This window comes from Osmia bicornis, chromosome 10, assembly GCF_907164935.1.
Source record: "Osmia bicornis bicornis chromosome 10, iOsmBic2.1, whole genome shotgun sequence".
NCBI classification, from domain to species: Eukaryota; Metazoa; Arthropoda; class Insecta; order Hymenoptera; family Megachilidae; genus Osmia; species Osmia bicornis.
Window position 1 is genome coordinate 8,209,156 of NC_060225.1, and position 24,503 is coordinate 8,233,658.

General features: G+C 34.6%; 8 protein-coding genes across 10 annotated transcripts; 4 read left to right on the forward strand and 4 right to left on the reverse strand.

Moving 5' to 3' along the window:
• Positions 1–1,012: 1,012 nt before the first annotated feature.
• LOC114875590 (testis-expressed protein 9) lies at positions 1,013–2,965 on the reverse strand. Its single transcript, XM_029186026.2, has 6 exons — positions 2,339–2,965; positions 2,123–2,267; positions 1,891–2,055; positions 1,692–1,826; positions 1,478–1,612; positions 1,013–1,394 (listed from the first exon to the last, which is right to left on the reverse strand). Exons 1-6 carry the CDS (start codon positions 2,584–2,586, stop codon positions 1,311–1,313), a joined length of 912 nt encoding a protein of 303 aa, XP_029041859.2. The 5' UTR covers positions 2,587–2,965; the 3' UTR covers positions 1,013–1,310.
• A 295-nt stretch (positions 2,966–3,260) lies between these two features.
• On the forward strand, positions 3,261–10,448 carry LOC114875553 (sperm-associated antigen 6-like). The gene is made up of 10 exons (XM_029185958.2): positions 3,261–3,536; positions 3,631–3,893; positions 3,972–4,182; positions 4,251–4,429; positions 4,496–4,669; positions 4,747–4,899; positions 4,957–5,106; positions 5,177–5,335; positions 8,865–9,010; positions 9,788–10,448. Exons 1-10 carry the CDS (start codon positions 3,512–3,514, stop codon positions 9,933–9,935), a joined length of 1,608 nt encoding a protein of 535 aa, XP_029041791.1. The 5' UTR covers positions 3,261–3,511; the 3' UTR covers positions 9,936–10,448.
• On the reverse strand, positions 5,434–9,116 carry LOC114875562. The gene is made up of 3 exons (XM_046287524.1): positions 9,027–9,116; positions 7,290–8,205; positions 5,434–6,617 (listed from the first exon to the last, which is right to left on the reverse strand). Exons 2-3 carry the CDS (start codon positions 7,500–7,502, stop codon positions 6,528–6,530), a joined length of 303 nt encoding a protein of 100 aa, XP_046143480.1. The 5' UTR covers positions 7,503–8,205; positions 9,027–9,116; the 3' UTR covers positions 5,434–6,527.
• Positions 10,426–12,555, forward strand: LOC114875554 (U3 small nucleolar RNA-associated protein 18 homolog). The gene is made up of 7 exons (XM_029185959.2): positions 10,426–10,605; positions 10,670–10,825; positions 10,903–11,074; positions 11,137–11,322; positions 11,380–11,571; positions 11,646–11,814; positions 11,877–12,555. Exons 1-7 carry the CDS (start codon positions 10,433–10,435, stop codon positions 12,338–12,340), a joined length of 1,512 nt encoding a protein of 503 aa, XP_029041792.2. The 5' UTR covers positions 10,426–10,432; the 3' UTR covers positions 12,341–12,555.
• Positions 12,556–12,862: 307 nt separating this feature from the next.
• LOC114875555 (deformed epidermal autoregulatory factor 1) lies at positions 12,863–15,494 on the reverse strand. Of its 2 annotated transcripts, XM_029185961.2 has the most exons (5): positions 14,968–15,060; positions 14,654–14,898; positions 14,045–14,536; positions 13,516–13,974; positions 12,863–13,427 (listed from the first exon to the last, which is right to left on the reverse strand). In XM_029185961.2, the coding sequence occupies exons 2-5, from the start codon at positions 14,654–14,656 to the stop codon at positions 13,227–13,229; spliced, it is 1,155 nt and encodes a 384-aa protein (XP_029041794.1). In that variant the 5' UTR covers positions 14,657–14,898; positions 14,968–15,060; the 3' UTR covers positions 12,863–13,226. The 2 variants fall into 2 exon arrangements, with proteins under 2 accessions (XP_029041794.1, XP_029041793.1); XM_029185960.2 differs by lacking the exon at positions 14,654–14,898 and having other exon boundaries at positions 14,968–15,494.
• Positions 15,495–15,629: 135 nt separating this feature from the next.
• LOC114875559 lies at positions 15,630–16,951 on the forward strand. Its single transcript, XM_029185965.2, has 4 exons — positions 15,630–15,908; positions 15,996–16,240; positions 16,302–16,512; positions 16,581–16,951. Exons 1-4 carry the CDS (start codon positions 15,836–15,838, stop codon positions 16,865–16,867), a joined length of 816 nt encoding a protein of 271 aa, XP_029041798.1. The 5' UTR covers positions 15,630–15,835; the 3' UTR covers positions 16,868–16,951.
• Positions 16,952–17,443: 492 nt separating this feature from the next.
• Positions 17,444–20,019, forward strand: LOC114875556. Its single transcript, XM_029185962.2, has 7 exons — positions 17,444–18,107; positions 18,164–18,316; positions 18,382–18,517; positions 18,585–18,712; positions 18,792–19,082; positions 19,147–19,398; positions 19,605–20,019. Exons 1-7 carry the CDS (start codon positions 17,945–17,947, stop codon positions 19,721–19,723), a joined length of 1,242 nt encoding a protein of 413 aa, XP_029041795.2. The 5' UTR covers positions 17,444–17,944; the 3' UTR covers positions 19,724–20,019.
• LOC114875558 (band 7 protein AAEL010189) lies at positions 19,761–24,447 on the reverse strand. Of its 2 annotated transcripts, XM_029185963.2 has the most exons (10): positions 24,045–24,447; positions 23,580–23,709; positions 22,230–22,339; positions 22,104–22,176; positions 21,954–22,036; positions 21,679–21,882; positions 21,545–21,600; positions 21,404–21,482; positions 21,243–21,344; positions 19,761–21,185 (listed from the first exon to the last, which is right to left on the reverse strand). In XM_029185963.2, the coding sequence occupies exons 2-10, from the start codon at positions 23,671–23,673 to the stop codon at positions 21,081–21,083; spliced, it is 906 nt and encodes a 301-aa protein (XP_029041796.1). In that variant the 5' UTR covers positions 23,674–23,709; positions 24,045–24,447; the 3' UTR covers positions 19,761–21,080. The 2 variants fall into 2 exon arrangements, with proteins under 2 accessions (XP_029041796.1, XP_029041797.1); XM_029185964.2 differs by lacking the exons at positions 23,580–23,709; positions 24,045–24,447 and adding an exon at positions 22,566–23,573.
• Positions 24,448–24,503: the final 56 nt, after the last annotated feature.

Consider the following 24,503-nt stretch of genomic DNA (forward strand, 5'->3'; position numbering starts at 1 on the left):
ACACGGAGGATGAAGTAATTGTTGTTGAATAAATATACAATGTAAAAGGGAATTTTGTGACATTCAGTATGTAGAACAATTGAAAACTGAAAATTTTTTAACTGATAATTATTATAATCAAAAACAAAATGATAAGGGAAGAAACGGGGCAGATTGTACTAAACATTGAAGAGTGAGTAACGTATTCATATTTAATTATAAACAAAAAGCTATTAACTTAATGTATGTTATTAAATAAAATACAATAATTTTATAATTTTATTCAATAAAATCTTACATATTCAAATATTGAAAAGGTAAAATAAAATTGTTCAAAGGTTGTGCGAATAACGTTTAGTCGGGAGTACCAATACGTGTATCATCTTCACTCACTTTTTTTTTTAAATATCTGACACTATTTAAATAATTTAGAAGTGGATATTTTTTAAATTATTCATTTTCTTCTGTAAATAGAAAGTTCACGAAACATTGTATTGTTTAGATATGTAATTAAAATATAAATTGAAATTTGTAAAATCGATACAATATTTGATTTGAAATGACAGGTGTTTTCCGAATTTGAGTAATGACATGTCTCTTAAATACATACGTGTTATATATTATATACACATGAAATCGAAATGACTGTCTAACAAAATATCGATTATGGAATGAAATGTTCTAAATTTTTGTACATAACAACCGATCCTTATCGTTAACGATTTTATTTCTCGTGCACAAAATAGGATTTGCGTGTAAATAAAAATTTAGTGAATCATTTAAAATGATCATAAATTAAAATTGTCCAGTTCAAGACAGTTACAATGGAAATCAATTATACATTTTCTCGTAATTTTGTATCATGATGTTTTTTAAAAATGTTATGCGACAGTAATGAAACTTCATAAAACGGTATGATTTCCATGGTGACAATATTTATACTTTTTTGTATTTCACTGTAAGACCTATTGCAGATCTTCATCATTCAAATGTTATCACAACTGTGTGTAGAGTAAATAAATAATTGCTATGATTATAATATAATTATAAATTCGTTTATTTCAAATTAAAAGGTGTTAAAATGCTTCACGAATTGAAAGAAATTTTTTCGAATAAACACAAGTCTTGGGTTAGAGAACGCAAGCATTTAAAATTTCATAGCATCTGGCAGGTAATGTATAGGATACAAAATTTCTGTGAGGAATATCATTAGAAATTACATGCTGTAATATAAAGTTGTACAAAACGTGTGGCTATGAAATGAAATTATTCCAGTTTTTGCAATGTATAAATTGTAGTAGTCATTCAATAAACGTTTTATATACAATTTATCATATGTATTGAAGCTTTTGGTCCAGTAATCTTGAGAAATCTTCTTTTGTAAATTTCAATTGTCCAATTGTTATTAAGCATGCCTTGTTTGTACAGAAATATCGAAATAAGTAAATAAAATAATTTCATATATTTGTGTACACTAACAAGTGCAACAATTACTTACATTTTGTTTCTTTAAGTTATCTATAATTAACATTTGTTTTTTAAATGCTTGTAGTACTTCTGAAAGTTGTTTCCCCAAATTGTTAACAGTCAGTCTCTTATCTTCTTGTAGTTTTCTGATTTGATTTCTTAATTCCTAAACATACATCAAGTTTCATGAAAATCTAGAATGATAAATTTCTCTGGTTGTATCAAGTACATTTTATAATTTATACCTTTTCTTCTGTTTGAGAACATTTGAGTGCACTTCTGAGCTTATCATTTATTTCCAAAGACCTATTTAATCTGATGTTATAATTACTGGCATGTTGATCTGATATTTTTATCTGTTTCTCAAGTTTATCCAGCTCCTGTTAAAAAGATATCTTATAAATACATATAATTTATTTTCTTACTTTTACTAATGATTTGTACTTTTTTCATGTTTAAATTTTCAGCATTTAATGCTTGACATTGACACTGTAATTCTTTATTAGTATTTTCTAATTTTGTAACTGTTCCTTTTAATGATTCCACTTCATTTTGTAATTTTATTTCCAGTTTCTTATTTTCAGACTCCAAACTTTTACAGATATCACTCTAAAATAACATTTAAAATATTAGTTAAACAACTTCCTATATACTTTTGTATCTACAAAAACTTTACCTTTTTTTTGTATTCAGTTTGTATTGTTTGTAACTCATTTTGTAGTATATCTATTTTACTTTTAAACAAATTAATAACAGTTTTATTTGCCAGGTTTCTTTTTTTGGAAGCTTCATTCACAATTTCCTCTTGTGCTTCTACCTTTCTGTTGTAGAATAATAATACAATTACAGTATATTTAATATTAATAAATAATTATTTTCTATCGATACTCACGATTGTGCAAAAATATGAGGTAAAGACGAGTTTCGTTTAACAGGAACTTGAGCATTATTTTCTGTTTGCGCTGTTACATCTTCGTTTGTAAAATTCGGACGATATATTTTTGGATCAAAATCCGATAATCCATTGTTATAAGTATTGATAGCATTATCTATTTTTTCCATTAAATTATGCGCTTTCTCCTCGAGTTCTTCATTTAACTGCCGAAACCCTTTCTCTTTGATCAGTAAATCTTCGGTCATTTTTCGGTATAGTTTAATTACTTTTATTAATTGTTTAAATATTTATACAGGGATACAAGTTTTTTAATATGTGCATAAATTGTACTTCAGTATAAATACTGTATATCAATGTAAGTACATGTATTCGCTCGTTGTTAGGCATTTTGTGTACGTACATTTTATTCGAAAAAATACATGATTCATGTTATCATCTTGGGGTCCCAAACACCCCCAGGTCAGGTTAAATCTGCACGTATAGAGCACAGTTAGTTTAACAGTTGTGCCTGTTTTATCCGCCTCTCTTTTATCACACCTCGCACTCACAACTAAGAAGACAGAATTTGAACGCCTTTTAATTCTATTTTTTAGAAATTAGTCAAAACCTACGCAAAGCCAAACAATTATTAAAATAGTCATTGTTTGACATAGTTGTGGTTTAAAAAGCCCGCCATAAATCAAATTTTTAAAAATTCAACCCTATCGCCATCTCTACGAAAACGGCGGAAACTACTCAACGTTTACCGACTAGGTTTTTCTAAAGGAAACTACCAATCGGTAAACGTTGAGTAGTTTCCGCCGTTTTCGTAGAGATGGCGTTAGGATCGAATTTAAAACACCACCCTTCTGGCGGGAGAGTTAATTTTGCAATTAAATTGTATTATAATTAACGTTTTAATTTGTAAGTCAATTGTAAAATATGAAAATAAGCATTTTAAACTAGCGATTTTATCGAGGAGGTAGCATTAGTTCTAATAAGCTGCTTGCAGTGACTTGCTGACCTCGAAATACTGAGTGATGCCACAAATTCAAGATCCCTCGAAAACAAAGGCATGTCCAAAGGCGGGACTTTTCTGAAGTTGATCGATACAAAGGAAAAAGAAAAAAAAAGAAGACGTTAAAGGTATCGGTACCATGTATAACATTCAAATTCTGATGACAAATAAAAATGACAGCGCGTTTAATTATACAAGGTATGTCTTTTAATAATAACAGCAACACTCTGTTACTAACGAGAAACTTTTTTCTTTTACAATTTTTATACTAATAATTATTGTTTCTTTACAGTTTTTGATCAGTATCAAAGAGCCCGTCTTTCATTCGTTCAATCTGTTGCCGATTTTGCGTCGAAACCATACAATGTAGAATGTTTAGAAGCTGCTGGGGCTTTGGATCTATTGTATCCTTTGTTAGCAGATCATGTACCATCCATTCAACACATGGCAGCTGTTGCTTTAGGGAAACTTGCGAATAATAATCATAGGATAGCACAAACTATTATAAGAAAAGACATGTTACCTCAGTTATTAAAGAACATTGATAAACAAAATGTACGAATGTAAGCACATTAATGATAGAAAAATAATTTTTAATATAAATTATATGAATCTCAAGTATATTTGTTTCAGAAATTTTATAAAAAAGCAGCTTTATGTGTCATACGTGGAATTGCTAAACATTCCCCTGAATTGGCATCTATAGTGATTCAAAATAATGCATTGGATGTCATTATACTTTGCTTAGAAGATTTTGATTCTGGAGTCAAGGAGGCTGCTGCTTGGACATTAGGATATATTGCTAAGCATAATAAAGAATTAGCTGAAGCTATTGTTGATGCGGGTACTTAGATTAATGTTATTATATCGATTGATTTTGTTAGGTTTCTCTACTAATAATAATGTTAATAGGCGGTGTACCTCTTTTGGTCTTATGTTTGCAAGAACCAGAACTATACCTTAAACAAATTAGCGCATCCGCTTTGTTTGATATAAGCAAACATAGTAATGATCTTGCAGAAACTGTAGTTGATGCAGGAGCAATTCCTTTTCTTGTGAAAGCATTAGCAAATCCTGATAACAAATTAAAGGTGAAATGAATTATCATGTTCGATGATTTTACAGTATAATAATCCACTTGTTACTGATATATCCAGCACCAAGTTCTTTCTGCTTTAAGCAGTATAGCAAAGCATTCTGTACAACTGGCTGAATCAGTTCTTGAAGCTGAAATTTTACCCGATATTCTGGTACACATGGCGCATCCCGATGAATGTGTTATTAAAGCTGCGGCAATATTAACTAGAGAGATTTGCAAACATACAATAGAAGTAAAATAAGTATAAATTTTTTGTTCGTTTATTTTTGTTAACATTATTTATTTTCTTACAATTATACTTTCTTTCAGATGGCCCAACTTGTTGTAAATAACGGCGGTATCGGTGCACTTGTCGAATTAATTGCTACTCCAAAATTAATGGCCAGATTATCAGCAATAATGGCAATTGGATACATTGCTGGACATTCGGATCAATTAGCTATTGCAGTTATAGGATCTAAAGTATATCATTTTAATATATCTGCTATTATATTTTACTGACATACCATATTTTTGCAGGTAATCGATCATCTGTCTCTAATATTGCATAAAGAGACAGATAATCATGTACTTGCTGTAACCGTATGGGCAATTGGACAAATCGGGAAACATACATCGGAACATGCAAAAGCAGTTGCGGTTGCAAATGTTTTTCCAAAATTATTACAGGTACATATAAAATTTTATGCTATATTACTTATGCTTGTACATTACTAAATAATTCATAGTTAATCCTCAGATTTATAACGATCCAAGTACTCCAGAGGATCTTAAAGCGAAATGTAACACAACGTTAAAACAGGTATTACAACGATGCATGTACGTAGAAGCATTGGAACCTTTGTTACACGATTCGCCTCCGAATATATTGAAATATATTCTTGGACAATTTAGTAAGGTAAGAGGTGTAATAGTATTTTAATTTGTACATCATTCTTCGCTTTATACATGTCCCTTACAAATTGTTTTTAAAGCTTAAAAATGATAACGGTATGGTAAATGAAATAATATTTTTCTTTTATTATTTATGTAAATGATACAAAACCAATATCATAACAAATATTTTTCTATGCAATACAAAGGATTTTTGCATAAAATTATTGTACAATTATAATTTCTGATCTAAACATAGTTGCATAACAAACTATATTTATGTATATGTACGAAATATTATTAAGCTATCTAATATTGCTCTACTGAAAAATTGGTCAAACAATCGTATAAGATGAATGTTTCTCTTTTGTCATATAAAATCTGTTATACTATAACGTCATTCTAACTGTTAAGATTCTAATTTTGTGATATTACTCTGATACAATGACAGTTTATTCAATAGCTATATATTTTGTTCATAAAATTTTTTGCTGTTCAACTTTCCTGTATGCATTTTAATTTGACATTAGTTAACGTAGATATCAAACATCACATACTTTTATTTAAAATTAATATTCTCGATATGCTGTACATCCTTGTGTTTAACAATAGATCGATAGGAAGTGAAAATATCGATAGTAGCGTCGAAAGGTCCGAATTACTTTTTTTTTTCATTTCTTCTCTTTTTAATGCTTGTCTAATAATTACTATGGCACATATGGTGCCCTGGAAAAGCACATTTCTCAGTCTTACGACAATAAATGGTTCGGCTAATATAATGAGGACGATTGAATGGTTAAGTGCCTGTGGATTCAAAAGTTCATATTGGAGCGTGAAATATTTGAACGTACTTTCTGTTGAATAAATCCTTTGTTTCTAATGCATCGTGATGTAAGTATCTCGTAATGGCAGTATTTGATGTAGAGAAACTAGCAAGTATATATAAACTTTGCAGATGTAAATTAAGTACTAATGAATGAAAAATTTTCTGTATGAAACTGTTTGTCAGTAAGGCAGTAATTTGATACTCACACTAATATTATAAATGTAAAAAAACCTTAGTATTATTCGCTTTGAATTATAATTTTTGACAAATATCGATTCCATCGACTATAGCACTGTTAATAAATGTTATTGCATTCCGGGAAAAAAAAACAAACGAACCAGCATTTATCTTTCGCTCTAATTAAAAACTAAAAAAACTAAAATACCGAGGTTTACCAAAATTTTTGTTGCAGCACAATTTCGAATTGTAAAGCAATTAAGGCATATACTCGGTTCAGAACATGCAATCTGTCCAAGTATCTCTGAAAAATGAGAAAAATAAAAAGTTATGTTATGCCGCTAAAGTTATTGCATAGATATAAAAAATCGCAATTAAGTAAATATTTTCACAGCTAAAACAAGATTTAAACAACATATTTTTCTATCTAGAATGATGAAACCGCGTAACAGTAAAGCAATATAAAACAGAAAATGTTTTCGTTACTTTAATATCCTTTAAATAGAAGGTCCTGCTTTGTAAAGACTAGAATGTGTGTTAATTTGTGCTGTAATTTTTAAACATTTTATAATAATATATCATTCTTCCATTGTATCATTATAAAAGAAATATGAACGTCTTATATCAGTAAGTAATGGTAGAAAAAGCACATATGATACATATTCGTATCATATCGATTTTAATAATAATCTACATAGTCATTGTAGCAAACAAACTTCAACCTAATATATGACGATTGCACGTAATTAAAAGATAAACATTTACCAAGATAATGTCTTGTGTAAGATAAGCTTTTTTTTAAGTAGAATTATTATTAAGTACAAAATCATTGCCTTAAAAAAAAAAAATTAATATTTTATCAAAATAAAAGATTAAAGTTGGTCTGCTACTTTATCCATGCAACAAAATTATTATTTTATTCATCGTTATCATCGTTAGGTTTAATGCTAGCGTAATTGTTCATATTTCTATTCACCCTTAACATCTTGAGAAAACTGCCTAGGACAAGTATTGTTTTTCTGTGCCTTCTGAAGATCCCCGCATAAAGCTCTTCGCGCACATCCCTTCTATCACTCACATCGGAATCAATACTCGATACAGAGACAACAGAGGGCTTTGCTGAGACCGGTTGATGATAGTTGTTGGTCTCACCGGAATTAAGAATAACACAATGTTGATTATTTATCATGTCTATTACTAGTTTCCCACTTTTTCTCTTTGATATCAAACCGATGTTCTTTATACCGTATCGTAGTTCACAGTATTCAAGAAAACTTTCTCAAGTTTTCTTCTCGTATAGTCCATGAAACTTCAGTCATTACACTGCACGATTTTCCGTTCAATTAACTTCTTATAAGTTACAGATTTCTACCTTTCTGATATCAGACATATTTGCTAGGCTTCTTGCAAACAACACCATTTAATATACAATACTATTTGACTGTCGTGTATAGTGATGTCATCTCTCTTTATCACTTATATCATTACTTGTTTGAACTTTAAGGCAGCTGTCTTGTTATCTTTTAATTACAATGCTTTAAGTCTCTTAATAATCTTCAATCTTGATTTTCATTTCACGTTTCTCCGAATTATTATTTCAACTATTTGAATAAAAAATCGTTGTATTTAGAGCTGTGCTTATCATTTACGTACGTATAAATGTTACGTATATTTTTACTATGTATTTAGTAAATTATTTAAAAATGCTTCAAAAATTTCAGGACCTTTCAACTTCTAATATGTACAAATTCTTTCGGATTAAATATAAGTAAAAACTTATGATTTGTAATAAAAATCGACAGACAGTTACAGTTCAAGTTCTGATAAGAAAAATGGTCTTGAATTTTCTTCTATTCCTTTAGCGGCCAATCTTTAGTGCCACATAGATCCGACTGAAAAAAAAAAAAATAGTATTTCATTATTATAATACTATTATAAATTAATAACATTGGGACAATGAAAGAGCTTCGAACAAATCAACAGGTTTACGACGAACATATTCTTTCGCAACGTCGTTCTGGAATTTTGTTTTCGAAAACAAGATATTCTTAGCGACGAAGAAAAATAGGGAACCTGGACAGATTTGGCATCGGTCATAACGCGTTACGTACAATGTTTCTAATATAACGTTAAAAAAAGAACATTACTGTACTCGTATAAAATATTCGATAATTTATTGGAATATTATCGAAATCTAATAATTGATATTAATTACAAAGTTCCTTATATATTGTTATCATCAATCTTCGTTCAGATTGCTATCAGTCGAATGCGACAACGGTGTTGAAAATTTGTCTGATTTGTACATTAGATAAAAACAGAATGTTGTAATACAATTTAATTTTGATTCGTTACTGATTGAAATATCTAAAGAATTAACCCAGGTTTTACTTTTAAGTAAATATTATGAAAGAATATGTAAGTCATGTTTGAGATGCGTTATTTTTAAACGTGTTCAAGTACAAACTGATTATTAATAAATGATAAGAACATTATAAGAAATCATAAATTATCTTAATTTCTCTTTTTTTAAGAATTTCTTTTTCCACAGATACTGCCTCACGATGCCAGGGCAAGAAGACTATTTGTGATATCCGGTGGCTTGAAGAAGGTGCAAGAAATTGAGGCTGAACCTGGTTCAATGCTCTTAGAATATATACAGATTATCAACTGTTGTTTTCCGGAAGAAATTGTCAGGTTGTTTTTAACTTACATTTCTTATCAATATTTTTCCAGTCAAATATATGCAGTACATATAACAGCTATTAATTATGTTAATAACATACAACAATTACAACTTCACTGTCTGAATTATATGGAATTTTATATCCTTTCAGACTTGATTATTACTTTGCGACTGTATTTGGGTGTTTTTAAACTGTCCTTTTCTCCTCTTTTACCTATAAAATATTTTTATTTGTTAAACTCATTAAAATTTCAGTGCTTGTTGGGTATATAGAATTTGTATAATGATGATATGAATGAGTAATTATCAAAAACACTAGTTGCTTTTGATCCAACCTTTTTAAAAATTACTTACTGAAGAAATCCGGAAACGTGAGCTTTTGTTAATGAAAAAGGTCCAGTCTTCTCAGAGTCGTTTACACGAGCAACGAATATAAATAACTGCACTTCTGTTTCTAGATCGTGTGTCTTAATTTAAATCGGGCAAGTAATCTACGGCGTGATCGCCATGTTGTCACAGCTGATTACATTGGAAAAATATAAATTCAGACTTTAATAGATCAATAACTTTACGTTTTGATGCAATCAAAACACTGTTTTGTATTATCGTACCCATATTGATACGCTATCAATGTACAAGCGGCACATTTATCATTGTAATTTTTACACGTTTAATAATCATTGTTCATCGTTTAAATTTTTATATTGAAATACTATTTTATTCTGTATTAACTTCATTAGAATCAAAGTTTAATTTTAACAATTAATGGACACAATTTTTGTTATTAGATATTATTCTCCTGGATATCCGGACAGTCTTCTGGAAGCGGTTGAACAGTATCAACCGAAATGCCCGTCCTTGTTCACGTTGGATGAACATTTATCCTCCGAGACTGATTCCAAATCTTCGTTATCATCTCAAGTTGACGAGTGTTAAATTATACAATTACATATATTGTTTAACGATATATTAAAGCAGTATGAAAAAATCTTTCCAAATGAACTGCTCAAATTAATGTGGTTTTGTATTTCAGAACAGAAATATACATATACACGAATAGACTATTATGTATGTGTTAGAAAGAACTATGTATATGTATATACCTTTGTAATACGATTTAAGTTGTTTCTTAATCAGTTTTTATCGCTGATATCTTTAGATAAGTGATAATCACTGAACCACAGAGGAGGTATAGGCACAGACGAGATTTCAGATAGAGCAAGTAACTTATGAAAGTTTGTGTTTTATGATCTGAAATATCGACATCATCTATAGAAGTTCTTCAAATGCCATCTAACATATTTCCCGTGTAACTCAAACTGATTTCATCAATAATTTTAAAAATTGTATTATTTACATCTCCTTTGTGTTTTGGGAATTTAACACGTTGCGGTTTAATATTTTATTGTATCGAGTATTGTATTAAATAAACCATGGAAGTTAATGAAAGGATCGTGAAGAAAAGAAAGGTAAATCGTGCAAAGCAACCTGTAAATATGGTACACCGAGAAAAACGCATGCCTTCGAGGGCATTGTATACTAAAAAGTTTAAAGCACCTTTGAAGAAAGTTCGCAAAAATGAATATGATCCAAAAGAAGAAGCCAGGTATAACAAAAATGTATAAAATACTTGGAACTTGTTTTAAAAATCATCATGTAATTTTGTACAGGTTAGAAAATATCGTATTTGGCGATCCCAGCGATATTATAAATAATTTGCCAAACGAAGAAGAATCGAATGAAAGTAAAACTGTTACTACAAGTAGCAATGATTCAGAACATTCTAAAGAAGCAGCATGGGTTGATGAAGATGATGTTAAATATTCGTATGTACATTATGTTTACTAATGGAACTTGATAGTAAAAGGATACATTACTAATTGAAATAATTGATTTTTACTAGAGTACAAGCTGCTGCAAGGATACAAGGTAGAAAAATTGACAGCAGTGTACCACAAAAGTTATATAAAGACTATTTACACAATAAATATAAACAACTTGTGGGTACTCCAAAGTGGGCAGAGCTTAACAGAGTAGACAAAGAATCTGATGATTTAGACAATGAAATATTAAAGGTACTAAGCTTCTTTCAATAATTTGTTTAGATTACATATGTAAATACATTATTTTCTTTTAGCATAGCTGCCATTTAGAGAAACCTAAAGTAAGAAACTTACCAAAAGATATAATAGATATAAAAGCACTGACTCCCATAAATAAGCAAACACATACAGAAGGACCAATTGTATCCAGTGTTGAATTTCATCCAACTTCTACTGTTGCCTTAGTTGCTGGTTCATCTGGAATTTTATCTCTTTTTCAAGTAAGCTTGTGGGAGTTAATTATAATTTGAAATAGAAAATCATTAATATAATTGTAGGTAGATGGTATTGAAAATAATAAACTGCACACAATGCAATATAAGAAGTTTCCCATTAGTACAGCAAAATTTTTGCAAGAGGGTACAGAAGTCTTGCTTGGTTCTCAATATTATTCGCATTGTCATTCTTATAATTTACTCAGTGGAAAGACATATAAAGTACTACTACCACATGGGGTCACTAATATGCAGGTTTTTATTATTCAATAATTTTTGTGGTAATATTAACAGTCTTAAATAATAAAATTATTAAATAAATAATTTAGAAATGCGAAGTGTCTCCAGATGGGAAATTATTAGCACTTTGCGGACGATTGGGTGAAATTTTCTTATTAGCAAGTTCAACCAAAGAACTTGTAGCTACCTTAAAAATGAATACAAGATGTAGGGCATTGTGTTTCACTTCAGACAATAAGAATCTTATTACACATGGTGGTAAGTTACAGTTTTTAAACAGTTCTTAATTTTTGTTTAATCGTATCTTTCCATAATTACAGATAGCAATGAAATGTACATTTGGGATTTGAACAGTCGTATGTGTATTCATCGAGCTGTAGATGACGGATGTCTATCTTGTGAGTCAATTGCGATGTCTCCGAGTGGTCAATTTTTAGCAACAGGTAGTAAAGAAGGTGTAGTTAATTTGTACGATACTAAAACGGTGTTAGAAAATCAAATTCCAGTTCCTTTGAAAATTGTTTTAAATCTTGTAACGTCAGTTACCAGTTTGAAATTTAATTCCCATTCTGAAATATTAGCAATGTCTTCAAACAAAAAGCATAATGCTTTTAAGATGATGCATTTACCATCATTTACAGTCTTTTCAAATTTTCCAACGTTTCAAACAAATATAATGATGCCAGAAACCATTGATTTTTCACCAAGCAGTGGTTACTTATCAGTTTCTAATAGATCAAACAGTGCTTTTTTGTATAGATTAAAACATTATGGAAATTACTAGGGATAAATCATCTGGTAAAATATAGTAAAAATTAAGAACACGTTTCGGATATTGAATAGATTTATTTATATACAAAGTGCATATGTCTATAACAATTACAAGTGTTATTCTTTTTGTTACTTTGAATACATATATACGTATTTTACTCAATGGATTACCTGTACCGCGGCATATTAATGTCGTATAAAATCGAATAAAAAATGTTTGACATTTAATGGGAAAATATACATGTATGTATATTGAAAACAGTAGATAAATAATACATTTTCGATTAAATATCACATTTATCGTGTATTTATATCCGACAGAATTTTTTTATCTTTTTCGGTGTGTTGTATACTATGTATACAAAGTCAGGAATTAATTCTAACACTTTTACTAATATTTGAAGCCAATAAATGTTAAGTTCATTTACCACGTAAAACAATGATTTGAAGTCGTGTAAATATTCATAATGCGTATTCAGAAGCGTAATTACCTCCTTTGGTCAGTTTTCGATTTTTATAAGAAAAAGAATAAAACTATTTATACAAGTATATTTCATTATGTGGAATACAATAAATGTATGTATTCGCACATAAACACACACTCAAGTACGCCATTCGCACATTATTCTTTACTTCTATACTTATTTGGTTGATGAATTTTCATTAATATTTTATACTATTTGTTGGCTTTAAAAAATGTCAATCTTCGTGCAAACTTACGTACAATCAACATATGTATATACAAAATATTTACTACCATATATACAGAATATTTTTTGACCCTTTGGTCAATAAAGAAATTTTTCTTAAGTCTTCGTCTCTTCTTTCAGGGTTGAAGTATCTATGTTAGTTTGTTCAGTATCTATATTCCTTTGGTGAATAGGCGTGAGAAATACTAGCTATTGGTCCCCGGCGGTGGTTGCTAGCGTAGTAGTATCTCCGCTACTACTTTCTACTATCAGCATTACAGTTTCAGCAGCACCTCTTACACATTCCACTTGATGACCCGCCCAATCCTTGCGCTGACAAAACGTAGAACAATACGGCGTTCGTCTGCATAAAGAACATTCTGCAAATGCTTCTCTATTACAGTTGGCACACTAGAAACAGTAAAAGCCAACAGTTAAGAAAGGATAAGCTGCTTAATGCTAACTCATCATATTCATTAGACACGTTTCGTGTCGTTACCTTTTTATTATGAGAATCCGACGCTGGTTGCAATCCAACAGTTTCAATAACATCTCCTCTACCTCCTAATTGAGCAACTAATGCCTGTTCTCTTCTTTGTTGTCTACTTACTTCCTTAGCCTCATCCAAGGTACGCCTAAATTCATAAGCTAATTTTAACATTTTATTGGACATCTCCTCGAGCTTTTTAAATATATCATCGCCTTGTCCATTTTCAGTTTGATGTACAGTTTGGACAACGGTATCTTCGTGCGGTTGTTGCACGACTAAACCCTCTGCTGAAACAAACTGGGGCCACACTTCTTTATCAGGTATGACTACTTCACCGTCACTTTCGTCATTGTTACTACCATCCCGCGAGTTATCACTTTTAAGCTTTCGGGATGGCGTTTCCCCGTCGGAGGTGTCTCTGGCTCTTCTTCTGCGTTTGTAGGGTGTAAATAATCTTACTGGACCGGTCTGGAATACGTAGAAATTTTAATACAATTTGCAAAATAGAATTAGCTAGGAAGTAGTATAGTGTACTAACTGCACTATCGTCGTCGCAGCACGCTGCGCACGTGCAAGAGGTAGCGTGTGGCTTTAAAATTTGTTCGTCGATTAACGTCTGTAAACTTCTACCGCCAAATCGAATACTGCGCTTCCAATCTTTACTGGATGCTCTTCCGCAAAGAGCTTCGAATTCGCTCGGCGTATACCAATCTTGTCCAAGTTTGATGCATCTTCCTCTTCCTCCAGACCCGAATCGACTTTTATGCAATTCTGCATTCGTATTTTTACATCTAACTGGTAACACTGCTAAATTTGCAGATTCTGACCAGCTGCATATTGGTTGTGCATTAGCAGTCGATACATGAATTTGTTCAGATTCTTGTTCCTCTGTGCTATTTTGAATTACTATGTGGGTTGCTTTTAATTCTCCGTTCCAACGCAATGGATCTGTATCCTTATCATGACGCGGTTCACAGATAAAACCATTGTCTACGCATAGCATCTGTTTGAACTGCCCGGAACCAGGTAACTGAAAGGATGAAACAGAAAAAAGAGACAAAGTTACGTGCCTTGTTGAAATTCAATTCTTGCGCATAATTTCTGTTCAGGACAGAATACTGATACGTTCAAATAGCAATACACAGACCATTGTAATTGAAATTATGATTATTAAGATTGCATTTAATCTATGTCGGATACATAAAATATTGATGTACAATTATTGTTAAAGGAAACAGGTGTTTTTCTATTACGATGCGCGGGCAGGCGCAGTTTATGTTTTGTACGCTATACGTGTTCATTGGCACTTGAAGGCATAGAGAAAAAGTAAAACTCGAACTCATCTTGGCAGCGATTCTTTGACGAGGGTGTCGGTTGTCGTTAAAATTCTTTCTGTACAGGAGAAATGTATCGAATGAGTGGAAGTTGAAGCAATTAATAATTCTTTCGTTTCGGGGGTACCTGTAGTTGATCCGATGTGATGACGTTGAAGGTCGTCCCGTTGGTCGAGTTCGCAACACCAATGATTGAACCAACGGGTAAAGAAACCGGTACACCAACTCCTGGAACACCAGGAACACCCGCTACTGGAGTGACGCTCGCCGTCACGGCGACGGGATGCGCCTCGTGCTCGGTCGTTAGGGCAGACGCCTCCTCGGTCTCGCTCGTCAACGGTTCGGACATGTCCGGTAGCACGGCGACACTTTCCGATGTTTGACTTTCCTCCATTTCGGCTGTTCTCGCCTCACGCATACACAATGGCGTCAGCGCACGCTTAACGCAGCGCCACGATTTTCGGCTAGCTATGATTACACGCGATCACGATACTTGAAATTTACTCAACATCGGTTACAAAGTAATCACAATCGAATCGAAATTAACAGTGCCGTCAAACGAATTTCCTATTAACTAACTCAATTGTCATTATTTCTCTACAGTTTGCGACGGAATCTTTACTTTTTTCGATCGCATAGATTCTAAGTACGAGTACCCACTGTTGAGAGCCATCTTTACATGCGTCGAGCAGCGCTAGGTTTAAATTATCGACGTTATATTTTGAAACTTTCATCGAAAAGATGTATCGTTTTAAAAACTATACGGAATATTGATTTTTAACAGAATTGATCGTAGAGAAACAAAAAATAAATTCGAATACAATTGTAAATGTGTACAGTCTTATATATAAAAATCGTGAATTTCTTCAGATTTTTAAAACACCGATTTTTCTAACCTATTTTCCTGTCGTATCGAACCGTTATTTCTAGCTTTTTAATAATTAGTTAAGAATTAACGATTGATCGCTATTGTACGAGGAAATCGTCGATCGATTATGTTGTCAAAAAGAGATGCAGAAGGCGTAGATAATTTAAAAGAGATAGAAGAAGCTAAACCAACCGCATTAGGTATACTTATTGCTATAGTAAAACGAAAAAATCGAAAATAAAGGTATTATTCCGCTACATTTTTTCGTTACATTTTACGATTTTCAGAAAGTTGCATAGATCAGGTTACAATATCATCAGAGACATGTAGCAGGAACGGTTCAAAGGCGACGAAAGAAACTTCTACGCAAACTTCTTTAACAATGCTTAGATATTTGATACAAGCGTCATCGGATAAGCACTTTGTCGACTCAACAACTTCACCGGTGCGCTTTGACCGGATGTCTGAAGACAAAGTGAAAAATCACCGTGGAAACACGAATCCTTTCCCACACATGTTTGTTGAAAATCAGGTATATTTTCTATATCATTTTTAATTTTAATTTAAAATTATTAAAATTGATATCGTTTAAGATGTCGATCACAGTCAGCCCCGAAGCAACGATACAGGCAACCGGGTTGCGTCCATCGAGAATCAGGGCACCTAGAGATGTTCTTCAAGTATCTACCTCTTTCTTATCGAATAATTCTGGTATTAAAAACGAGGTTTTAACCATAACCACCGATTACGGTAGTTCATCAACCGATACACGTAGCACGTTGGTAGATGCGATTAATCAGAATGGTATGAATTTATGAATTTTTCTTTTTATCCTGGTTTAATTTTACCATGACAATTGTTTTTCCTCAAAGGTAACCGGGCTCTTCATTTATCTCTACAAGAAACTTACGCAGCTGCGCCTGTACCTATGCCACCGTTACCGCACACCGGTTCGAGGAACAACTTGTTCAGGCGCAGGTTGAATCACCGATCGTGGAACGTCATGGGATTATTTAACAGTTGCTTAAGATGCGTGTGCACCGTTAATAACGAAGTATTGAATTTCACGCGTTATCAACATTTGCCAATGTTTTTGGCGGATTGTACAAATTGTAAAATAACGATTTACGCGATAGTCAGATACGCATCCTTACGTTAGAGGTGCACCCCCTGCTTATTCTACAATGTATGCAAATCATAGAACAACGATGCGCAATTGGAGACCTTTTCGATCCGAGAGTCAACCTTCATTCGTCGCTCCGGTACCACCGCCGAGTTACGCTCAAGCTCAACAGATTCGTCAAGCTTCTTGTTCCTTGGACGATTTGCTTTCTCCTTCGTTTGATAGTATATATATTTAAAAAGAAGTTACATCTGTAATTGAGGTGTACCTAGACTGACCATGGATTGTTTTATTTTTTAGTAAATCGGAATAGAATCTGGGCATCAAGACCCGTGACTGCGATATGTCCACGGTGCACCACGATCATCGTCACCACCATAGAAGTTCGCCAGTCGATGATCACTCATATCGCTGCTCTCGCACTTTTCCTATGCGGGTATAGAATTTTCAGTGAAATAGTTTCATTGCCTTTTTTGTAACTTCTTGTTTATTTAAATATTCTTCCTTGCAGATGCTGGCCATGCTGCATGATTCCATATTGTTTGAATTCGTGCAAAAATATCGACCATCGTTGTCCTGTTTGCCGGGCGTATCTTGGGACTTACAGACCATGGTGACAAACGTTTGAAAACAACGTAGAAAGTTGCATTCCCGTCTAATATTCGATGCATTTCTCCACGCGTATTTATCGAGATAATTGTGTTGTGTAATAAGAAAATTTTAAACGAATTGTCTTGTCGAAAGATCTCAGGAAGATAAGTACTTTTACTTTTCCAAGAGACGTTCATTAGTCGCTGGTAAAGAGAACTGTTCACGTTTCTTTAATTACAACTGAGAAAGTGAAATTATCTCGTCTCGAAGGATAAGCACAACGAAATGTCGCCGGTTAAATTTCTCGGTTTTCCCTTTGTTCTTATACAGTTAAACGCCCAATTTAAAGCAAATAATCTCGTCGCTTTCTTTAATTTAACGCGCAGCCTGTGTAAATACATACTTAGTTATATTACCCTTCGAGCCATTTTTAAGTCAAAGCGCGTTCGTCTTGAGAAGATTTTCTCAGCTCTTCTCGAACAGTGAAAATATAAATCGTCGCTTCAGCTTTGCCGAGTTCCCATGATGCTAAAACATTATATCGTTGTATTTTTATTAAATTACATTGTAATGTGCAACAACGTTGACGCGTGGAATTCTTTAAGAAGGTATCGACATTTTTGGCAAGCAAATAATTATCCTTCGAACGAAACATCGTCGAGTACCCCCGGCAGAGAAAAACGACGTAAGTTTACATAGAATTTCTCATTTACAACTTAACGAAAGAATTCATACGTTTAGTTTTCTCGCTGTTCACTTTGGTAAAGTTCGACAATAACGTTTGCGTTGGGGCAAACGGCGAAAATGGCACTTGTTTGGCAGCCTCGGAATGCTCGCAACGCGGGGGTGTATCCACTGGAATGTGTGCGAACGGTTATGGAATTTGTTGCATCGGTAAATTTCCTTTATTATATTATTTTCTTTTCTCTAACGTTTAAATCGTGATCCATTTGTATCAGTAACTGTGTCCTGCGCCGAGACGACGATCAACAATAACACCTATTTCGTTAATCCGAATTATCCATCGTCGTTCGATGGTACTTTGTCTTGTCAGTTGACACTGATTAAATCGCATCCAGCTGTGTGTCAATTTAGGTAAGCTATTACCTCTTACCTCCAACAGATAAATTAGAAAACGACTGTAAATTGGTGTACGTTTCAGATTGGATTTCGTGCAGTTTAACATAAGAGGCCCAGAAACGACTAATCACCAATGCATTTACGATCAGTTCATCGTATCGGGAGGCAATCCAGTGCCCACTATATGCGGAAATAATGCTGGAAATCATAGTACGTGGTAACCGGTTTGTCATTAGATATATTCAGATTCTTCTTTCACTTAATTAAGATACCATTTTTTGTAAAACAGTATACGTTGACGCTGGCCTTGGACATACGAATCCGGTTACATTAACATTCGTTACAAGTGGCAGTTCTTTTCCTCGATCTTGGAAAGTACGGATTTCTCAAATTCGTTGCGATACTATATACAGAGCCGAGGAAGGATGCTTGCAATATTTCACCGGGATATCTGGTCAAATTAATTCGTTCAATTATGATCCAGTTAGTGGATTGCAATTGTCCAATCAGGATTATAGTATTTGCATTAGAATGGAAAGGAATTTCTGTGGTATTCAGTACATGACATGCCCTGTTGAAGGTAATAAGTAAATTAAAAAATTAGGGTTTCAATGTATGTATTTAACTCATTGTTTTGCGATAAGGTCAAGCAATGATGCCTAACGGTGCTGCTCCAGCACAAATGATACGCAGCAGTGCGTTCACGCTAACAGGGAACACGCAAGGTGTACAGATTGCATCAATGACAGGGGCAGCCTGCCAAACCGACTGGTTAACTATTCCTTGTTCATTCAATACAGGTAGATTACCGACATCTATGATGATGTGCGTTGATCGATTTTGCGGGGGTACGTTCAACGCTGAGAATCAAAATTTGAACGCGTCTTCTGTTATCAGTAAGTTTGTTATAATTATTAACTAGGCTGCCATCCGCTTCGTGAATGACATACTGGAGCGAGGCGATTGATAGGGAAAAATCTCTATCAGTAGTTTAATAGCAGAGCTTCGCTCCAATTATTTGATAGTATCCTAATAATTGACGAGGAACACTGTGCCCTGTATTTCTCAGTGATACATGATCTAACTTGCATTCATTTTTCAGGTACAGTGAAACCATTCAGATTAATTTTTCATACGGATAGCATCGAGGCACCGAACGACGTTGGAAACAGAGGATTCTGTTTGAACTATGTGCAACAACCTTGCACCACAAAGTTATGATGAATGAAAAGGTGAACAGGAGGACATAGTTAACACATTTGCAAATACATCCATACTTTATTAACTCACCAGCATCTGTGGATTTAACGATTCAGGACAACACATGAAATATGCTAGAATTAGGTAACACGAAATCACAAACACTAAGATAATCCTGTATGTTATTTAACACAGAGGTAGGTTTACTTTTAATAAGTAGAAATTCTGTTGGTCAGTCGTTTTTCGTCATTGTAATTTGTAAGGCAAAACTGAAAACGAATATAATAGTATAAGTGGGACCCGTTCTGTAATCGGAATCTGGCTCGTAAATATTCAATTCACAGTTCCAAATCCTATCCGCTTTTTTTCAATGAACGAAATCCCTTTCGTCTTACGTTCGTTTAGTCTCGATACTTTGTTTCCAACGATGAGATGGTTAATTGCAGATGTTAGACCGAATCTAGCTTTCAGGCCGTTGAAAATCTTTCTGTCGATCGTTTTAACGATTGTAGGCGACGAAACGAATCTTTATCGCCATATAATAAATACATAGGCTAAAATTGAGCTTGCATTGTACGTACGTTTCTTTCTCTTCTTTTCAATTTCATCAATGAACCACCGTGCATTAACTTACAACACTGATTTTATATATACAACTAATACTTAAAAACTTTTCACAATTCACTTCAAATCCGTGTCGTACGTACAATTTACATAATTTTAATATTTAATGTAACACCAACATTCAGTATAATCAAATAGCCAATACGTAACTTGTTTCCGTTTATCAGAGTAAATTATACTCGTCACCGGTGCTAATATTATCGTCGTTATTAGTATAACTATTATCATCGTTACATTATTATTACAAATTGTCCTCGCACGCTGCAATTCGCGTACCGTAATAAATGGTACAATTAAAATAAACAAACAAGTTTATAAAAATACGAGTGAAAGTTTAAAAAGTATATATATATACATAATAGTATATAATATAGTGCGTCGTATAAAATTGGTCAGCCAGTTAGTGTGCGATAACGGTGCGAAATGTCTTATCATCGATGAAATTGTTACGAAAATTGTATCAACGGCGATCGATTAGAAAGAAAGGTGATTTGTTGTGATATTTTCTCTTCGATTTAATGATACTAATTCTACTTCGACATTACTGTATTGAATGAAAAAAACTAAACCAACGAATAATTGTATCGTGCTAAAAAGAGAATCTGATCAAATACTGGCGACACCATTGTATCAAGATATTCTAATGATACTTGATTCGAAATTTTCTCTATCTAAAGTGATGGTTTAGTTTTCTTTATCAGGGCGTCGAATGATTCAAATGTGTTTCTAAATCTCAATTCAAAATCTCTCGCGATTAAGATTCTTTCGCGTTTCGCGCTTGGATGAAGTACGTCAGTAAATCGATAGGCAGCGGGAACACGATCGTAGAATTTTTCTCCGCAGAAATGGTATTGAGAGTCTGAAAGCGATCAGTATATAAAGTATTTTTAATATAGTTTTATTTAAAAGAACGTACCTGTAGGTAACGAAGTTGTAACGCGGCAGGGGAGTCGCCGATCACCTCCGAGGCTTCTCTCAATGCACGGCTAGCTTTCTGTTCACCCTCCGCTGCTATTACCTATGGTAAAAGATAGATCGATGATTTTTTATATTATCTTTTCGAATTCGAGAACAAACCTTAGCGCGAGCCTCGCGAGCGGCTTCAGCCTCCGCAGCCATGGCTCTCTGTAGTTGAACCGGTAGTCGCACGTCCTTGCTGTAAAAAATGAAATCGATCGCCGTTGTAGAAGGATTCTATCGATCGCAATTAACACTCACATTTCCACTCGCTCCACTTTTATTCCCCATGTGTCGGTGGCTTCGTCCAGGGAGACCTGACGTTCGATAAACAATTTCATTAAAACGCCCGCGTGTTTAGCTTTTTATAACGACGATCGAAGGAAGCGTATTACCTGCATGTTACCGGAGATCGTTTCACGCTCGCTGAGTATCTCGTGAAGCGGTCTGGTACCCATGGTGTTTCGAAGCGTAGTCTGTGCCAACAGCCTGGTGCTATGGTGAACGTTCTCCACGTTAGCGATCGAGATCGTCGCGTTGTTCACACGATAGTAAACCACCGCGTCGACGGACACTGTTACGCTATCTTTCGTCAATACCTGATACGTTGATCAAACTTGTCTATTTAGTATTTACGATTTTCTCTTAATACTCTTTCGTATCGATTTACCTCTTGCGGCGGCACGTCGTACGTTCGTGTTCGCAAATCGACGCGAGCATAATTGTCCACGCAAGGCAATATGAAAAAGATCCCTGGAATTCGATCGATGAATTACCTTGCGATTACACGATCGAACGGGATTTTAAATGTATGTCTTACCTGGTCCTTTAGCGCCCCCGGAAATAAGTCGTCCCAGTCGAAATATCACAGCCCTTTCGTATTCCTGCACCACCTAAGATCGTTTTATTAATCATTGCGTATTAATTACAGGTGCTGTATCCTTACCTTGAAGCAAATGAACAAGGAAAACGGCATCGTCAGGATCACGATCACCCAGGATAGCGCAATCAGAATACTCCCACAGGTGTTTTTATCTGGTGTCGCGTTTTCGTTTGCTGAAACAGGACGGAATAAATGATCGACCGACGGAGATTTAGTTTTTATTCTCGTCAAGATCGAGACGATTAGAGGAACGTTTAACCATTCATTCCGCAAATGGCCTATTCACGCGCGGATCGATACACAAGTCGCGGTCAGGAAAATACGACTATAGAAGCGATAGATCAAAACTCTTCGACGAAGTTTTTCAACAGCTGGAAATTTTCGTTTCCGTCCGCTTACCGTTCGTCATCTCGAACCAATTAACAAACTCGATACGTAAATCGAGCGTGATAACCACCCTCGGTGTGTCTCTGAACTGAGAATAAAGAGGAGAGAAGGGCGGTGGTCGCGATGGTCTGTTCCACTGGGTAGGAAAACGAGGCAGGGCAATGTGTTATTCGCGTTACACGGTTCACTATGACGAGGTTGCCTATCTCTTGTTTAACCACTCGCATGCCTCCGTTTTTCTTTCTCTACCTTCCACATGTACATTCTCTGTGTACGTGACCACCCTTCTCCCTTTAATCGGACCAGCATGCGCGAAATGCGCACACCCCATCAGCTTTTCCTCCTTTCAACAGCTAGTTTCCCTTTTCGTTTCCTCCCGTTGTCCCTTTCGCCTTCCTCTCGATTCGACGATTATCGGTGCTTCTTTTTCAAGATAGGGGTGGTTGATCCTTCTTTCAGAAAACAGAATTCGCATTGCTTTTTCGCGAGTGATTTAAACAAATTCATGTTTATTGTTTTGTTCATCGCGATTCCGCCTTCCGTTTACACGTAATATTTCTATCGATTTGTTGTTAAAAATAACTCGTTAAACGTGTTTATAGTCGTCTATCAGAATTCAAGCGCAGGGTTAATGCTAAGAGAGTCAAGTTTACCTATGCCAGGGCTAGTATCGGTAATGATTGACCGTTTCTACTGGAACGATAAATCGTCGCCTTCGAAATTCAGCGATAGACGTGCGTCGTAATTTGCATAATACGATTCGTAGTTAACGCTTGTGCATCGAGTAATGCGCGATTACTCGAGGGTGAGGGTGCGAAGGATCGTAGAATAATTGACGACCTTTAGCGTTCTTGTAAACGGGAAACCTTGCGGCAACGTGTACGGAAAGATTCGACCTTCTTTACACTCGATTAATATTTTATAACTCATAAGCTGCGCAACTAGGAGAAGTAGTTCGATCTTGCCGAATTTGACACGTAAGCCGTAAGGTGGATGGATTTTCGATACCAGCGATGTTTTGCTCACCACCGATTATGCGGTTCTGAATATCATCCGGCCGCGTGTTGATCTGTACCGTCGACCCGTTTCCATTACTCATCGTGGCCATGGGAATGGACATGTCAATGGGGTTGACCCGTGATTCGAATCTCGCCACCTGAATTAAGAAAGTGAAATGTAAAATGCGTTTAATAATAACGTAAAACTTGCCGCTTGATAATTTACCGATTTTAATAATTGCCGCGAGCAATCTTGCGAATTTGAATTTCATTCGACGGAATCTTCCCGCTTTCGGTGACAAAAATCACCCCCACGCGTTAGATTAAATACGCGTTAATTGCGTGTAAGCGTTCTTGTGATATAAAAGAAGGTGGAAATTGATCAACGATATCAAGACACTCGAGATCCGTGTAGAGATAGAGGTTCCGATCCGATTTATGGAAACGCGAAGAACGCGGGAAAATTGGAAAATTCAGAGAAACAGGTATTCACCTTGCGTCGATTGTTGAGCGCCGTTGAAAGAACTAACTAGACGAATGAGGGGAGCGTCGCGGCGTCGGGACGCTTTATACGGGGACGGCCGCCGCCCTAACTAGTGATATAGGAAAGTACATAGCCAGCCCGGCGTTCGTAAACGCGGTGGCTCATTTTCGCTATCCTTCACTTTGGTAATTGATAGAAATTTCCGGACACGCGATCGAAACGATTTTCTATCTTCTAATCGAAGCTTTCAATAATAGATGCGCACTCGGCACTGTTTCCTGTAAAATGAAATTATTTTCAACTCCACTGCGCATTGACAGACGCGCGAGTGAAGTTTATTCTTTATCCGTTGCGTAACTATGACTAAAATATTCAGTCATTGTGCGTTCTATCTAAAAGCGAGATATTAAATTCGCCTCGTTCGTGACTCATTCCTATATTTATAGATCCGCGCGATACAATTTTGGA

Coding starts and splice junctions, on each gene's coding strand:
- LOC114875590 (XM_029186026.2), bottom strand. CDS start 2,586: ATGACCGAAGATTTACTGATCAAAGAGAAAGGGTTTCGGCAGTTAAAT. Junction 2,268..2,338: donor CCTCATATTTTTGCACAATC/GTGAGTATCGAT, acceptor ATTCTACAACAG/AAAGGTAGAAGCACAAGAGG. Junction 1,827..1,890: donor AAAATTTAAACATGAAAAAA/GTACAAATCATT, acceptor TCTTTTTAACAG/GAGCTGGATAAACTTGAGAA.
- LOC114875553 (XM_029185958.2), top strand. CDS start 3,512: ATGACAGCGCGTTTAATTATACAAG. Junction 3,894..3,971: donor AGAACATTGATAAACAAAAT/GTACGAATGTAA, acceptor TATTTGTTTCAG/AAATTTTATAAAAAAGCAGC. Junction 4,900..4,956: donor TTGCAGTTATAGGATCTAAA/GTATATCATTTT, acceptor ATATTTTTGCAG/GTAATCGATCATCTGTCTCT.
- LOC114875562 (XM_046287524.1), bottom strand. CDS start 7,502: ATGATAAATAATCAACATTGTGTTATTCTTAATTCCGGTGAGACCAAC. Junction 6,618..7,289: donor GTTTTCTCAAGATGTTAAGG/GTGAATAGAAAT, acceptor CTCATTTTTCAG/AGATACTTGGACAGATTGCA.
- LOC114875554 (XM_029185959.2), top strand. CDS start 10,433: ATGGAAGTTAATGAAAGGATCGTGAAGAAAAGAAAGGTAAATCGTGCA. Junction 10,826..10,902: donor GAAGATGATGTTAAATATTC/GTATGTACATTA, acceptor GATTTTTACTAG/AGTACAAGCTGCTGCAAGGA. Junction 11,323..11,379: donor GAATTTTATCTCTTTTTCAA/GTAAGCTTGTGG, acceptor ATATAATTGTAG/GTAGATGGTATTGAAAATAA.
- LOC114875555 (XM_029185960.2), bottom strand. CDS start 15,258: ATGCGTGAGGCGAGAACAGCCGAAATGGAGGAAAGTCAAACATCGGAA. Junction 13,975..14,044: donor GCTGCGACGACGATAGTGCA/GTTAGTACACTA, acceptor TACGTATTCCAG/ACCGGTCCAGTAAGATTATT. Junction 13,428..13,515: donor CGGATTCTCATAATAAAAAG/GTAACGACACGA, acceptor TACTGTTTCTAG/TGTGCCAACTGTAATAGAGA.
- LOC114875559 (XM_029185965.2), top strand. CDS start 15,836: ATGTTGTCAAAAAGAGATGCAGAAGGCGTAGATAATTTAAAAGAGATA. Junction 16,241..16,301: donor ACATGTTTGTTGAAAATCAG/GTATATTTTCTA, acceptor ATATCGTTTAAG/ATGTCGATCACAGTCAGCCC. Junction 16,513..16,580: donor AGATGCGATTAATCAGAATG/GTATGAATTTAT, acceptor TTTTCCTCAAAG/GTAACCGGGCTCTTCATTTA.
- LOC114875556 (XM_029185962.2), top strand. CDS start 17,945: ATGATGCTAAAACATTATATCGTTGTATTTTTATTAAATTACATTGTA. Junction 19,083..19,146: donor CATGACATGCCCTGTTGAAG/GTAATAAGTAAA, acceptor TTTTGCGATAAG/GTCAAGCAATGATGCCTAAC. Junction 19,399..19,604: donor GAACGCGTCTTCTGTTATCA/GTAAGTTTGTTA, acceptor TTCATTTTTCAG/GTACAGTGAAACCATTCAGA.
- LOC114875558 (XM_029185963.2), bottom strand. CDS start 23,673: ATGTCCATTCCCATGGCCACGATGAGTAATGGAAACGGGTCGACGGTA. Junction 21,483..21,544: donor AAAGTGGAGCGAGTGGAAAT/GTGAGTGTTAAT, acceptor CATTTTTTACAG/CAAGGACGTGCGACTACCGG. Junction 21,186..21,242: donor TACAACTTCGTTACCTACAG/GTACGTTCTTTT, acceptor GATCGCTTTCAG/ACTCTCAATACCATTTCTGC.